Source organism: Piliocolobus tephrosceles, chromosome 10, assembly GCF_002776525.5.
Source record: "Piliocolobus tephrosceles isolate RC106 chromosome 10, ASM277652v3, whole genome shotgun sequence".
NCBI lineage: Eukaryota > Metazoa > Chordata > Mammalia > Primates > Cercopithecidae > Piliocolobus > Piliocolobus tephrosceles.
In genome coordinates this window covers 10,794,958-10,808,146 of record NC_045443.1, presented here as the reverse complement: position 1 = coordinate 10,808,146, position 13,189 = coordinate 10,794,958, and the positions used below count along the sequence as shown (strand labels likewise).

The window sequence follows — 13,189 nt, the reverse complement described above, 5'->3', positions numbered from 1 at the left end:
TTTTGTTTTTTGTTTTTTTTTCTTTTTTGAAGAGACAAGGTCTTGCTATGTTGCCCAGGCTGGCCTTGAACACCTGTCTTCAAGTCATCTTCCCTCCTCAATCTCCCAAGCAGCTAGAACTATAAGCGTGTGCTTTATCGTTCACAGCTTTATAGTTCTGTTTTGTCACAACTCTCTTATATAGTTAATATACCTCTGGGAGAAGCATCACACACATAAAAAAAGTAGCAAACCTTGACCTGATTGGCATTTCTGAGATTAAGAGACCCAGGAGAGCCAATAGATTTTCCTCTTCCCAACATTCAAGGAACTTCCTTCCAATTGTTTGCTAATAATGATACATGAAGTTTGTGGGTGTTTCTAAATTAGGGACTTCCTTAAAAGAGTTTGTGTTTCCAGAAGATTTGCTACATCAGCCATCAACCCATTATTAGGGTGTCTTGTTCACAGCTCTCCTGCTCATTTTAAGATCCTTTATTAAAATAGCTTGAAGGTGACCATGCATCGTCTATACCTTCATCCCCACCCATAACAATCTTCTTTTATACAAACATAAAAACATGCTTCTGCTGATGAAAACATACAGCACATGATTGGATATTAATGCTTTGGAGAGATGGTTTGGGAACACAATCACCCAGATACTCTCATTAGGAGGTTCTATAGATCATGGCCTGATGGAGGAGTTTGTGTTACTTGAAAGTAAACATCAAGGGAAAAGAATAGAAAAATCTATCACTAACACCATCGTTAACTCAAATGAATCAAATAATAAAGGATGTTGATATGAAAACTTTTGATCCTCTCACCATGCTTTCTAGGATCTACCTTCTGCTCTCATCCCGCCTAAAAGTCATAGAAAAGCGTTGACACTTTAGGATGCTCCCAGGTCCTGCAGTTCTGTTATTCCCAGTAGGGAACAATGTTGCATTCAAAACTGCACCAATTGCAGCATGTCCCTGGTCAGGTCTGTGTTCCTTCTCTATTTTCAAGACATAGATCTTTTTAAAGAGTCGTATATAAATATTTTTTCTCTAAACTCTAAGAAAATGAGAGTTGAAGAAGAAAAACAGAGAAGACTTGAAGGATTGTTTTGTATCCACTGTCTTCAGCAGAGATATTTCATCGTGTGTGACATTCCTGGAAGGTGCTATCAAAGTCCCAAGGTACGAAATGCGTCTCGTAAGTCATCAACCTCATACAGCGGCTGTATGGAAAGAGAGAGGCAAATTGAGTGAATGGCTTCAAAACTGGGTTGGAGGTTGGTGGGGCCAGAGAGGCTTCTAAACTGAGTGGATGGCTTTGTAACATTTTGGAAGAAAGTAAATTGGAAAAGAGTTTTTGGGGGTTTTTGTTTTGTTTTGTTTTTTTAAAAAAAAGGGAGAAAAGAATTCTGACCAGGAAGGAAACACAACCCTGGGGAGAGACGGAAATTTAAAAATGTGAAACAACAAAAGAAAGAAAAGGGAGGAAAAAGGAACCTTAGCAGAGGGCTCTGAATGGTGAAAGAGCAGAAGAAAAAGCTGATGTGGAGAAGCAATAAAGTTTTCATCAGATGAAAACTGAGTGACTAAACAATAAGAAAATACAAGAAATATACGAAGCTCCAAAAATGACTACAGAGAAAGAAAGGAAATTTAAAAAGCAAGGAAGCCCCTTACCAAAAGGATGCGCCGAAGCTGTCTGGAGAGACGAACTGAATTTTCATGCAACCCTTCCCAGGCTTTGAAAGTTCTTTCACGATTTTCTACAAAAGTATTCCAGCAGTAAAAATAATCTTTAAAAAGAAAGAAAGAAAGAAAAAAAAAAAGGCGGGGATATGGTGGTAGAAGATAGTTCGGGTTCCAAATCGAGGGAAAAGAAAGCAACCTGGCCCCATTTTCTCATTTCCTCAGGGCCTTGGCTCTGAGCCATTTACTCTTTTCTCTACTTGTAAGCTTTAATTTCGGCTCCAAAGGTGAACCGGAATCCCCGCCCACTTCTTCCCCTCGTGCTCCCCACTGACTCATTCGTTCTGCATAGCAATCCTGAATGCGGGCTGCTGCACTGCGCCTGCGCGGAAGGCCCTCTCGTACCTTTGAAGGTCATGATGGCTATTTGCACCCCGGCGCGGTGCAACCGCCTCAGCCCCTCAGGCTCAGCCTTGCGGTCCTCGCAGAAGTAGAGGCGCGCGGTGAAGATCCTCAGACTGAGGTTGGGGTTCCCTCGCAGAAAGTCGGCCACATGTCGGGCACAGTCGTAGCAGGGGCTCCAGGAGGTGAACCAGGTGACGCGGTAGCACCTGCCAGGGTCTAGGTCCCAGTCCGAGATGTAGCGGAGGAAGAGCAATTCCACGTGGCAGCCGGACTGGGGAGACAGAGAAGACCCCGCTAAAATTCACTGACATTTATTGCGGCTTTGGTAGCCTTAGTCATTGTCTCCTACAATGATCTTTGGGGATGCTGGGAGCTACTGTCCTTGTGTTACAGAGAGGCTAAGCAACTTGCTCAGAAGAGCACACCAGTAGGTAGAGCTGAACCCTTGGCTGCACTAGTCCTGCAGAGTGAAGGACGGCTATGAGTTTTTGCGGAACGAGGAAGATGAAGTGCGCTGAGTTTGGAGGAAGCAGTGTCACACTACCTCACCGAATATTTAATTTGTGTTTATGAAGTTGCTTTTTGCACCTTTTGAGAAGGAAAATGGCGAAAGTGCCTGTTGATGTAACATTGTGTTAATATACCTGGACCACTAGGTGGAGGTAGGACAGTTTATGAGGACCAGGCGAGAGGATCTGAAAAGCGGAAATAGATTTTGGTAAAGCAGGCAGATGGGTGTTGTAAGAGAAGTACTAGGCACTGCCACGAAAAGTAAATGAAAGTGCTTGGTAAAATCAAAGCCGTCTGAAATAGAATGTGTCATGTCACCAGATGGGAAGGAGACTGGCATGTACCCAATACAAACCTAGGCAAAGAAAATTGCATGGTACTATAACCATCAACCAATGAGCCAAATGATGACCTTCCACCCCATGGATGCTTCCCTGAGATTCCGCCAAGTCCAGACGTCACAGCATGTTAGGAGAAAGGAGATACCCACGGGCAGAAGTTTACGTAAACCCATCTGGATTTTGGTGAAGAAGTCTCTTGGAAATGTAATTCTCTCGGGTAGCTGAAAGATCAGTTTAATTAACCAATCAGCCGAGGCTTCTCTTGACTTTTCTGGGGATCACCATGTTGAATGTATTCACTAGTCTATGATCCATGTGAACAGGAGGGAAAAGAGATCATTTGGAAAACAGAATTGAGCCACTGTTAATTTTTTCCCAAATTCTTCTTCCTTAATCTTCAAAAATGCTTAAGACACAATTTGTTTTTCACATTTAAAATTTCTGCTTGAACAAGCTGATAATAGTCTCCCAAATAAAAATGATTTTAGCTTAATTAATCTCAAAGGCAATTCAGATGCTGAGGAAAGTGGGTAAAAAGTTTGGGAGCAGTTGTTCTTGGCATTGAAGCAAAGTGTGGCATTAGGGTGCCCAGCATTACTGGGGAGGAATTAAATCACATATTTTGGGCCACATCTAATATGGGTGCATGGACATGGAAAAAGAAAGAAAAAAAGGATTTGAGGAATGTAATAGAGACACAAGTGCCAAAAAAGGATGGAAGTAATAGCATCAGCAGGTGGCTCTAAAAGCACTTACAGTTGACCATTAAACTGCTTGCAAAGCTGACTTTAATTGATACCTTATTGCGAAGATGACCAAAGTCCAGTGAAAAGGAAGTAGCACTGTCCCGCCTCTTCACTACATAGCACAGGTAGGTCTCATGCCGACCCTTAGCCCAGCGGACATTTTTGAAGTGGTAAAGAAATTTCCTCCGGTTCATCAAGAGGCTGTGGGTGAGAGGAGGGAGAGAAAATGCAAGAGTACAGTTTATTATCTGATCACTCTGCATTTTCCTTCAGCTTTTTAAAGAAGTCGTTACTTGGGCTAAACCAAAGAAGATACTCTGGCTTCCTCTGCTGGATGCCTGAGCCCTACTGAGCCCTATTGAGCCTGGAATCCATCGTAAACTCCTTTTCCTGCTTATATTTAAGGCCAATTGAGAGATACTCATCAAGGATCCCAAACCCTTACCCACAAGACAGTCACCTCCTGCCACTGTCTCCTAGATGCTGATGACTTGGAATTACAATTAAATTTGTTCTTCAACAAGAAAACAAAACAAAAAATAAAAAACTTTTCCTCAGTCCCATAATTATATTTTCAGATTTCCCCTCCAGTGTTTACCTAAGTGTCCAACTTGTACCTCAAACTCAAAATGATCAAAACAATATTCCTCAACTGCCACCTGTCCTAAACTGCCTCTCCTCCTGACTTTGCCACCTCAGGTAAGCAGGTTAGCAGCCTGCAACCATCCTTGACTCATTTCTTCTTCCTCGGTCCTCATATTTAATTAATCATCTAAATGTGCTGATTCAAACCCCCCAATATATCTTGAATTTGTACCTTCTCTGTCTGCTGTTCTCTGCTTCGGTCCAAGCCCCCATTTTCTTCCTCCTTATCTGTTGTGCTGGCCTTTTAACTGGTCTCTCTGCCTCCTGTCCCTCCAAAATAACATTCTCACACTGTCACCACCATGATCTCACAAAAACCCAGGTGCACCATGCCATTCCCATGCTGAAGACCCCCTGATGGTTCTCTTCTGCCCGCAGAATAAACTCCAAACTCTTTAATGTGGTGTTTAGGCCACTTTTTACAGTTGGACCTCAATCTAAATTTCTTTTTTTAATTTTTTTTTTTTTTTTTTTTTTGAGATAGAGTCTCACTTTGTCGCCCAGGCTGAAGTACACTGGCATGATCTTGGCTTATTATAGCCTCGACCTCCCAGGCTCAGGCGAATCTCCCAGGCTCAGCAGATCCTCCCACCTCAGCCTCCTGTGTAGCTGGGATTACAGGCACCCACCACCGTGCCCAGGTAATGTTTGTATTTTTAGTAGAGACAGTGTTTCACCATCTTGGCCAGACTGGCCTCGAACTCCTGACTTCAGGTGATCTGCTCCCCTTGGCCTCCCAAAGTGCTGGGATTACAGGCGTGAGCCACTCCACCGGCCTATTTTTTAATATACAAGAGTAATACCTGGCTGGGCGCAGTGGCTCACACCTGTTTTTTAATGTATAAGAGCAATACTTGGCTGGGCATGGTGGCTTACACCTGTAATCCCAGCACTTTGGGAGGCCGAGGCAGGGTGGATCACCTGAAGTCAGGGTTCGAGACTAGCCCCGCCAACATGGTGAAACCCCATTTCTACTAAAAATACAAGCATTAGCCAAGTGTGGTGGCGGGCGCCTGTAATCCCAGCTACCCAGGAGGCTGAGGCGACAGAATTGCTTGAACCCAGGAGGCAGAGGTTGCAGTTAGCTACGGTCACGCCATTCCACTCCAGCGTGGGCAACAAGACCAAAACTCCACCTCAAAAAAAAAAAAAAGAGTAATATTTGATCATTGTCAAACTTAAATACTATGGAAAAATAGAAGAACTCTAAATTTTAAAATATTAAAGATTTTTAAAATCTCGAATATCAGTGTCTAATAATGATAATTAGACATAGTGTCTAATGACAATGACTGTGAAGATTCTTGTGTTTATTCCTCTATTCTTTCTACAGGCACATATTTACATAATTTGGATTATACTGATTGCATGTGTGATTTTGTACTCTGCTGCTTTTTTAACTAAGCAAAATAATCTAAATATCTTGCTATGCTGTTCCCACATAATGACTGATTTCTCCTCCTCTTTGTTTTCTGTTTCCTAGCACAGTGTCTTGCATATCATAAGCACTAACTTGAATAGCATTTGTGGAAATACTCTGGTAACCCAAGTTTCTTTAAAGAAATCAAGAGTCCCCATTGCAGCTGCAAACAGCAACACAAGCTGTACAGCGTGGTTGATATGAAAGCACAGTGGTGTCTGGATTTTGTCCGTAGTCTTTTCCAGAAATGCATTTATCCAATTTGTGGAGCTAGTGCTGTCACCTAATGGTATGGGGGCAGAAGTGCAGAGAATTTGCGAAGTAAAGGGCTCAGGAATTTGAATAACGTTTGCTGGCAAGAGAATTGAAACTTTTCTTACTCATTGTTTTTTCTTACATTGAGGTATAATTTACATACAGTAAACTTCAACCATTTAAGATGCATAATTCTATGAATATTTTTGGGTGTAAACACCCCAAACTGCTACCACAGTCAGGATACAGAACCCGAATCACGACCCTCACCCCACCAGGGCTTCTTCCTCCCCCTTTGCAGTCCTTCCCCTCCCCACAGGGCAACCACTGATTTGCTTTCTTTTTTTCCTCTTTTTATGGAGAGTGGAGTTTCACTGTGTTGCCCAGGCTGGTCTTAAACTCCTGAGCTCTAGCAGTCCTCCCACTTGGCCTCTCAAAGTGCTGGGATTATAAGCGTGAGCCACTATGCCTGCCCTGATTTGCTTTCTGTAACTATAAGTTACTTTCATTTTCTAGAATTTCGTAAAGCATACATTATCTCCTCCTTCATGTCTGACTTCTTTCATTTAGCGTCATGACTTTGGGATGCATCCCAAAGTACCTTCTTCCTTTGTACTGCAGGGTGGTATTCTGTTGCATGGATATAGCACATGTTGTTTATTTGTTCACTTGGTGGTGGATATTTGGATAGTCTCTACTTCGGGGTTTTGTGAATAAAGGTACTATGAACATTCATGCACCAGTCTTTGTGTGGATGTACATTGAGAATTGATATTTTAGTAATGTAGTGCCGGTGATAGACCCTGACGTTAAAAGTTAAATACCAAAATATCAGCCTAAGTAAGGAGACCACCTAGGACAACAGCTCTTTGTAGTTGTTTCCATTTATTTTTCATTTCTCCTATTATTGTTTTGAGGCAAGGTCTAGTCCTGTCACCCAGGCTGGAGTGCAGTGGCGCAAGCATTGCTCAGTGCAGCCTTGACCTCCTGGGCTCCAGATTCTCCTGCCTCGGCCCCCTAGTAGCTGGGACCACACGCACATGCCACCATGTCCAGCTAATTTTTGTATTTTTTTATAGAAACAGGGTTTTGCCATGTTGCTCAGGCTGCCTGGGCTCAAGCGATCCACCCACCTCCACCTCCCAAAGTGCTGGGATTACAGGGGTGAGCCACCACACCCGGCCATCTGTTTCAATTTAAATGTCTCCCCCCACATACATGAAGCTTATTGGAAAGCACTTTAAACCTTAGGGTTTATTACCAGTATACACATTATATAAGGTAAAAATTAGCTGTATTATTTTAAAATTAAAAATGCATATTTTGATCTAAATGGATACTAGGCCAGATGCAGTGGCTCATGACTATATCCCAACACTTTGGGAGGCCAAGGCAGGAGGATTGCTTGAGCCCAGGAGTTCAAGACTGCAGATAAGCTATGATTGCACCACTGCACTCCAGCCTGGGTAACAGGGTGAGACTGTATTTAAAAAAATAAAAAACATAAGAAACATAAAATGAATACTAAAATGATACAATAATCATTAGCTTTATTTTAAAAGGATAATAATTATTACGGTAATTACCATAGTACCACATCATAACTATTACTATATTAGCATATAATAACCCTTTGTATATATAAGCTCAACACATAATAGGTGCTTAATAAGTACAGAAGAAAAAGAAAAGCAATTCTGTCTTTGAGACCCAGAGTTAATTAAGCATCATCTCTTACCAATAAATCCCTTTTATATTTAACTTACCCTCCTGAGCTGTATAGATGAGAAAGGCAAAGGAAACGACATCTTTTTACATGCACCTTGGTTGATGGGGTGTGTGTGTGTAGAGAGAGCTAGAGAGAGAGCCTTATCATAAGGAAGAAAAAGTGTCCTGGAAGTATAGATAAGAAGGATGTGGCACAAATAATGGACTTCGGGTGGATTTTTGGGTCCTACTCGACATGAAAATGCAATAGGCCTGCACTGTTTCTGTCACATGTTACCAGTCAGAGCGAAATGAATTGCATGATCCTAACCTGCTAGTTTACTTTGTTGATCCATTACTTCCCTTCTCTGGTTAGGGGCCTGTTTCCAGCTCCGTGTTCTGGTCATTTCTCTCCTGGGTAGGAAGGACTTTGCCGAAGGAGTGTTTCAAGCCTGCAGGCTGACAGCTGCTCTGGACAGCTGTGCTCCCTGAAGCAGAACCCTAGCTGCATCCCCAGCCATGCAAACCAGAAACAAGCGGGTTAAAAATAATCCTGACCAAGTCATTTTGCCATCACTAATGAGCACCAGAGATACTCTCCTCTTTAATGATGATATTAATCACTCTTTCGTCCTGTTGAATTTCATCTTTTCTCCTTTTCCGTCTTTCTCTGAATATCAACTGCTGATTTTACCTTTGCTTTGCATTTTACTTTGAACAAGTATTTCCAATGGACCCTTCACAAGGACCTATACCTCAGACTTGTTTTCAAAATCTCAGTGTAAACTGAGGAGACATTTGATATTGTTTGCCCTCAAGAAAATTTTCTGAAGGATATTACGTCCTCCATTAAAAATCTTTATTCTGTATATTGAATGTGATGGCTCATGTCTGTAATTCCAGCACTTTAGGAGGCCCAGGCAGGAGGATTGCTTGAGGCCAGGACTTAGAGACCAGCCTGGGCTGGTCTAAGACCCTGTCTCTACAAAAAAATATATTTTTAAAAAATCTTTATTCTGTAATGCAAGGTTCTTTATAAAGGAATTAAATTGAGGTAAAGTATAAGGATTAGGCATTATTCTCATACATTCATAGTAATCATAAATGTAGGAATAGAGTAAGTTCTATAATATTAACTGATCAAAAACTGCAAATAAAAACATTGTGAGGACCTTAACCAAATTCACACCTGAGAGGTAAGTTAAGCTATGTCTGAGCAAATGGAAAGATTAGTTATTGGTAAAAGTGCCATTAACTGCCTAACAATTAGTCCTTTAACATTAAATAACTTGCTTGAATGAATTTTTCTCCTTGTAATGGACATAATCAAAGTGACTTTCAAGCAATTAATTAGAATGTTTGGCATTTCTAAAATTACAAATTGTCTTACTATAGCTAAATTATTTCAGTAACATCTCCCTAGGAAAGTGTGTCTTCAAGTTGCTTTATTGTTGAATACGTACAAAATTATTACGAAAATTAACACTATCATTTTTAGTATAGTACTGCTATTACCTTTTCATGATTTGAGTCTCTAAAGATTTGCTATGTTAATATTATTACCATAAATTAGTTTCAACCATAGTACAAATCTCAGGACGAATCAGTACATTGTACACACTACTTCTTCTGCCACGTGAAAAAGAGAGAAATCGAGAGAAGTCTGAAACAGAAAGAATTGGGCTGACAGCATATAAGATCTGAATAGAAGAAAAGGAGACAGATCAAAAAAACATATATGCATATTGATCACGCTGATCTTATCAGTCAGACAGTTATATGAGAGAAAGGGATAGCTACCAGTCTCATTACTCAGATTTGCTCTGAGAGGAAGGCCAGTGCAATCACCCACAAGGAGACTGCCTCTTTACCTGTCCATAGCGGTGTCCAGAGTGTGTTTCCTGGCTCCCTGAAAGTCTCAGGCCAGAAAAATCTTGCTTCAATTAATGATGGTTCTCTGCCTCAGTCTGACAGTGCATTGGCCCTTCACATTCAAATTTGAGCTTGCCCTTTTGGGCTCCTCCCCTGACAGCATCACCCCTACCAGGTACCCCAACGGCCTTGCTCCTGATTTGGATCTAGTGAAGATGGGTGGGTGGGGCTGTCACAGGCAGAGTCACACAGGTTAAACGATTGAGGGCAGCTCTGCTTAATGTTTAGGTTCCTTTAGGGCTGCTGCTCTGAAAGTCCAGTCCATGCTCCGTAGCTAGCAAAGATCAGGAGGCAGTAGCAGTAGTTACTTAAACTGTAATCATGATAACACAAAATAAAAGCACAATGATAATAGTGATATTTATGTAAATACCTTAAAGAGCATTTAAATAGCTTCTTGTGGTGTTGTGTTAAAGAGCACTTAAAAAGCCTCTATTCCCCCATAATCCCACAATATCTCTGAATTCAGTAGAGACAGCCACTAACAGTTCCTACTTTGCAGTTAAGCAAATGACCTGTTATATAGAATTTAGAACACAAAAATTTTCCCTCCCAAGCCATGAATTTTTTTCTTTCTGATTGCATTACAAGAATTGCTTGAAGACTAGATATTTACACCAAAGAATGATTTTTGCATGAGCCATCCTTTTTAGAAAAAAAAAAAATCCTTAATTTGGAGTCGGAAGCAGCAGCAGTCCCCCAAAATACACAAATGCTTATTTCACCAGACAGAATCAGTGTCTAATTGACTACATTGAATTTGGCAAACAGGCTAAGATCTTCAAATAAAAGACTTTAATTTTGTGCTCTCATAGAACTTGGTCTATTAAAGATTTTATTTCTCTCTCCTACTGTAGCCCATATGCATTCTATTTATTCACTGAGTGGATACTTAATGGCTACTGTGTGATGGAAACTCTGCCAAGTGCTAGGGATGCAATGGTAGGCAATGCAGGGTCTCTGCTTGCTTCCTGACTCAAGGCTTTGATACCATCTATACCTTGATGATTTTCAAATCAATAGCGCTAGCTTGGACCATGTATTTGTCTGTTCCCACACTGCTGATAAAGACATGCCTGAGACTGGGTAATGTATAAAGGAAAGAGGTTTAATTGACTCACAGTTCCACATGGCTGGGGAGGCCTCACAATCATGGCAGAAGAGCAAGAGACCTCTTACATGGTGGCAGGCAAGAGAGAGCTCATGCAGGGGAACTCCCTTTATAAAACCATCAGATCTTGTGAGCCGTATTCACTAGCACGAGAACAGCATGGAAAAGACCCATCCCCGTGATTCGTCTGCCTCCCGCTGGGTCCCTCCCATGACAAGTGGGAATTGTGGGAACTACAACTCAAGATGAGATTTGGGTAGTGACACAGCCAAGTCTATCAGACTGCTTCCTTCAACTCAAGACAAGGTTGTCCAACTTTCCTGTCAGAATCTCCATTTGGATGGCTGAGCACCTCCAGCCTGTCTAAAACAGAACCCCTCTTCTCTGCCTTACCTGCACTTCTTGCCATCTTTCCCATCTCAATAAACAGCAGTATTCTTCCAATGGCTTGGCAAAACCTGGGCAGAGTGTCTCTCAACTCCCCTCTTTCTTTTAAATTCCATGCGCACTCCATTAGCAAATCCTGTTATCTCTGCTTCCAGAATATATTCACACACTGATCACTTCTCACCACCTCCAGGTCCAAGCAAACTGGATTATTACATTTTGCCTCCCAACTGGCCTTTCTGCCTTCCCCTTCTTCGATTCTAGTCTGATCTCCACACAGCAACTAGAGTATTCATTCTGGAACATTTAAGGTCCTGTCACTCCCCTGTCATAACCCTCCATGGCTTCCCATTCTCCCAATATAGGCCAGCAGCCTGAGATGGCCCAAAGCCCCGCTACCATCTGCTCTGCTTCACCCCTGTGGCTGCATCTGCCTCCACTCTCTCCCTTGCTCACACAAAGAGCACACACTCCTTCCTCTGCCCTTGAGGGTCCCTCTGCTGAAAAGTTATTTTTTTGTGTATGGTTGTGGCTTACACCATCATATATTTTACGTCCTTATTCAAATACTCTCTGGTATTTGAGATTTGTCCTAGTCACCAAATTTAAAATATCAACAAAATCTCACCATTCTGACACTCCCTTGCCCTCATCCCCTAAATTATCTTTCTCTTTAGTACTTATCACTTAAAATACACTCCTCAGTAAACTAAAGACAAGTAAAATAATCTGTTTAAATTATTTTTTAATTAGCCATGAGATTTGAAATAATAATTAATGATTATCATTTCTAATAATTATATAATTATAATCATTACTATTTTGAGGCAGAGTCTCTCTGTGTCACCCAGGCTGGAATACAGTGGCGTGAACACGGCTTACTGCAGGCCTTGACCTCCTGGGCTCAAGTGATACTTCTGCCTCAGCCTCCCGAGGAGCTGAGACTACAGGCATGTGCCACCACACTCAGCTCATTTTTATATTTTTCTTTAGAGATAGGGCCTTTCCATGTTGACCAGGCTGGTCTTGAACTCCCGGGCTCAAGTGATCTGCCCTCCTCAGTCTTCCGAAGTGCTGGGATTACAGGTGTGAGCCACTGCACCTGGCCTTGTCTAAATTACTATTGCTGAAAAAATTCCTCAGGGCACCAGCAAGATAGTAGACGGTAAGTCGCCTTTGGCACTCTCAGTTCTATAGGACAGTTGACCAAGGAGCAGAATGGAGACTCCAAATTCATCTGCAGTGTCCACTGGAAGGTGCAGGCGTTTGAAAGCTGATCCCTTTAAGTTGTATCCTCAGATGTGAGTTGGGCTTTTATCATATTTTCACCCATTTGTCAAGAGAATAACACACAGGTACACACAATTGGGTTGTTTTATTGTTTTAAATAAAAATGGCATAGATTTAAGGTGCATTACATGGTGTTTTGATATCCATAATGAAAGGATTACTACAGTCAAGCTAATTAACTTATCCCTCTCCTCACATAGTAACCTTGTATGTGCAAGTGTGTGTCGTTACCGCACCTGAAATCTACTGTCTTAGAAAATTTCCAGTATACCATTTTTTCTTTTTGAGACAGAGTCTCACTCTGTTACCCAAGCTGGTGTGCAGTGGCACGATCTTGGTTCACTGCAGCCTTGACCTTCTGGGCTCAAACAGTCCTCCCACCTCAGCCTCCCAAGTAGCTGAGACCACAGGTGCACACCACCACACTGGGCTACTTTTTTTTTAAATTTTTTTTGTACAGAGAGGTTCTCACTATGTTGCTCATTTGGGTCTTCAACTCCTGGGCTCAAACAATCCTCCCATCTCAGCCAAAGTGCTGTGATTACAGGTGTGAACCACTGGCCCAATACAGTATTTTTTAACTACAGTCATCATGCTGTGCAATAGATCTCTAGACTTATTAATCCTGTATAACTGCAACTTTGTACCATTTGAGCAACATCTTCCCATTTTCCCTACCTCCCCATGCCTAGTAACCACCATTTTACTTGCTTTCTTTCTTTTATTTTTTGAGACGGAGTCTCTGTTGCCCAGGCTAGAGTGCAATTGCG

The 13,189-nt window shown here is 41.8% G+C and overlaps 1 protein-coding gene across 2 annotated transcripts; it reads right to left on the bottom strand.

Moving 5' to 3' along the window:
• Positions 1-5: 5 nt before the first annotated feature.
• AICDA (activation induced cytidine deaminase) lies at positions 6-9,696 on the bottom strand. 2 transcript variants are annotated; one of them, XM_023192413.2, is made up of 5 exons: positions 9,571-9,696; positions 3,726-3,873; positions 2,076-2,346; positions 1,662-1,777; positions 6-1,207 (listed from the first exon to the last, which is right to left on the bottom strand). In XM_023192413.2, exons 1-5 carry the CDS (start codon positions 9,576-9,578, stop codon positions 1,154-1,156), a joined length of 597 nt encoding a protein of 198 aa, XP_023048181.1. In that variant the 5' UTR covers positions 9,579-9,696; the 3' UTR covers positions 6-1,153. The 2 variants fall into 2 exon arrangements, with proteins under 2 accessions (XP_023048181.1, XP_023048182.1); XM_023192414.2 differs by having other exon boundaries at positions 1,662-1,747.
• Positions 9,697-13,189: the final 3,493 nt, after the last annotated feature.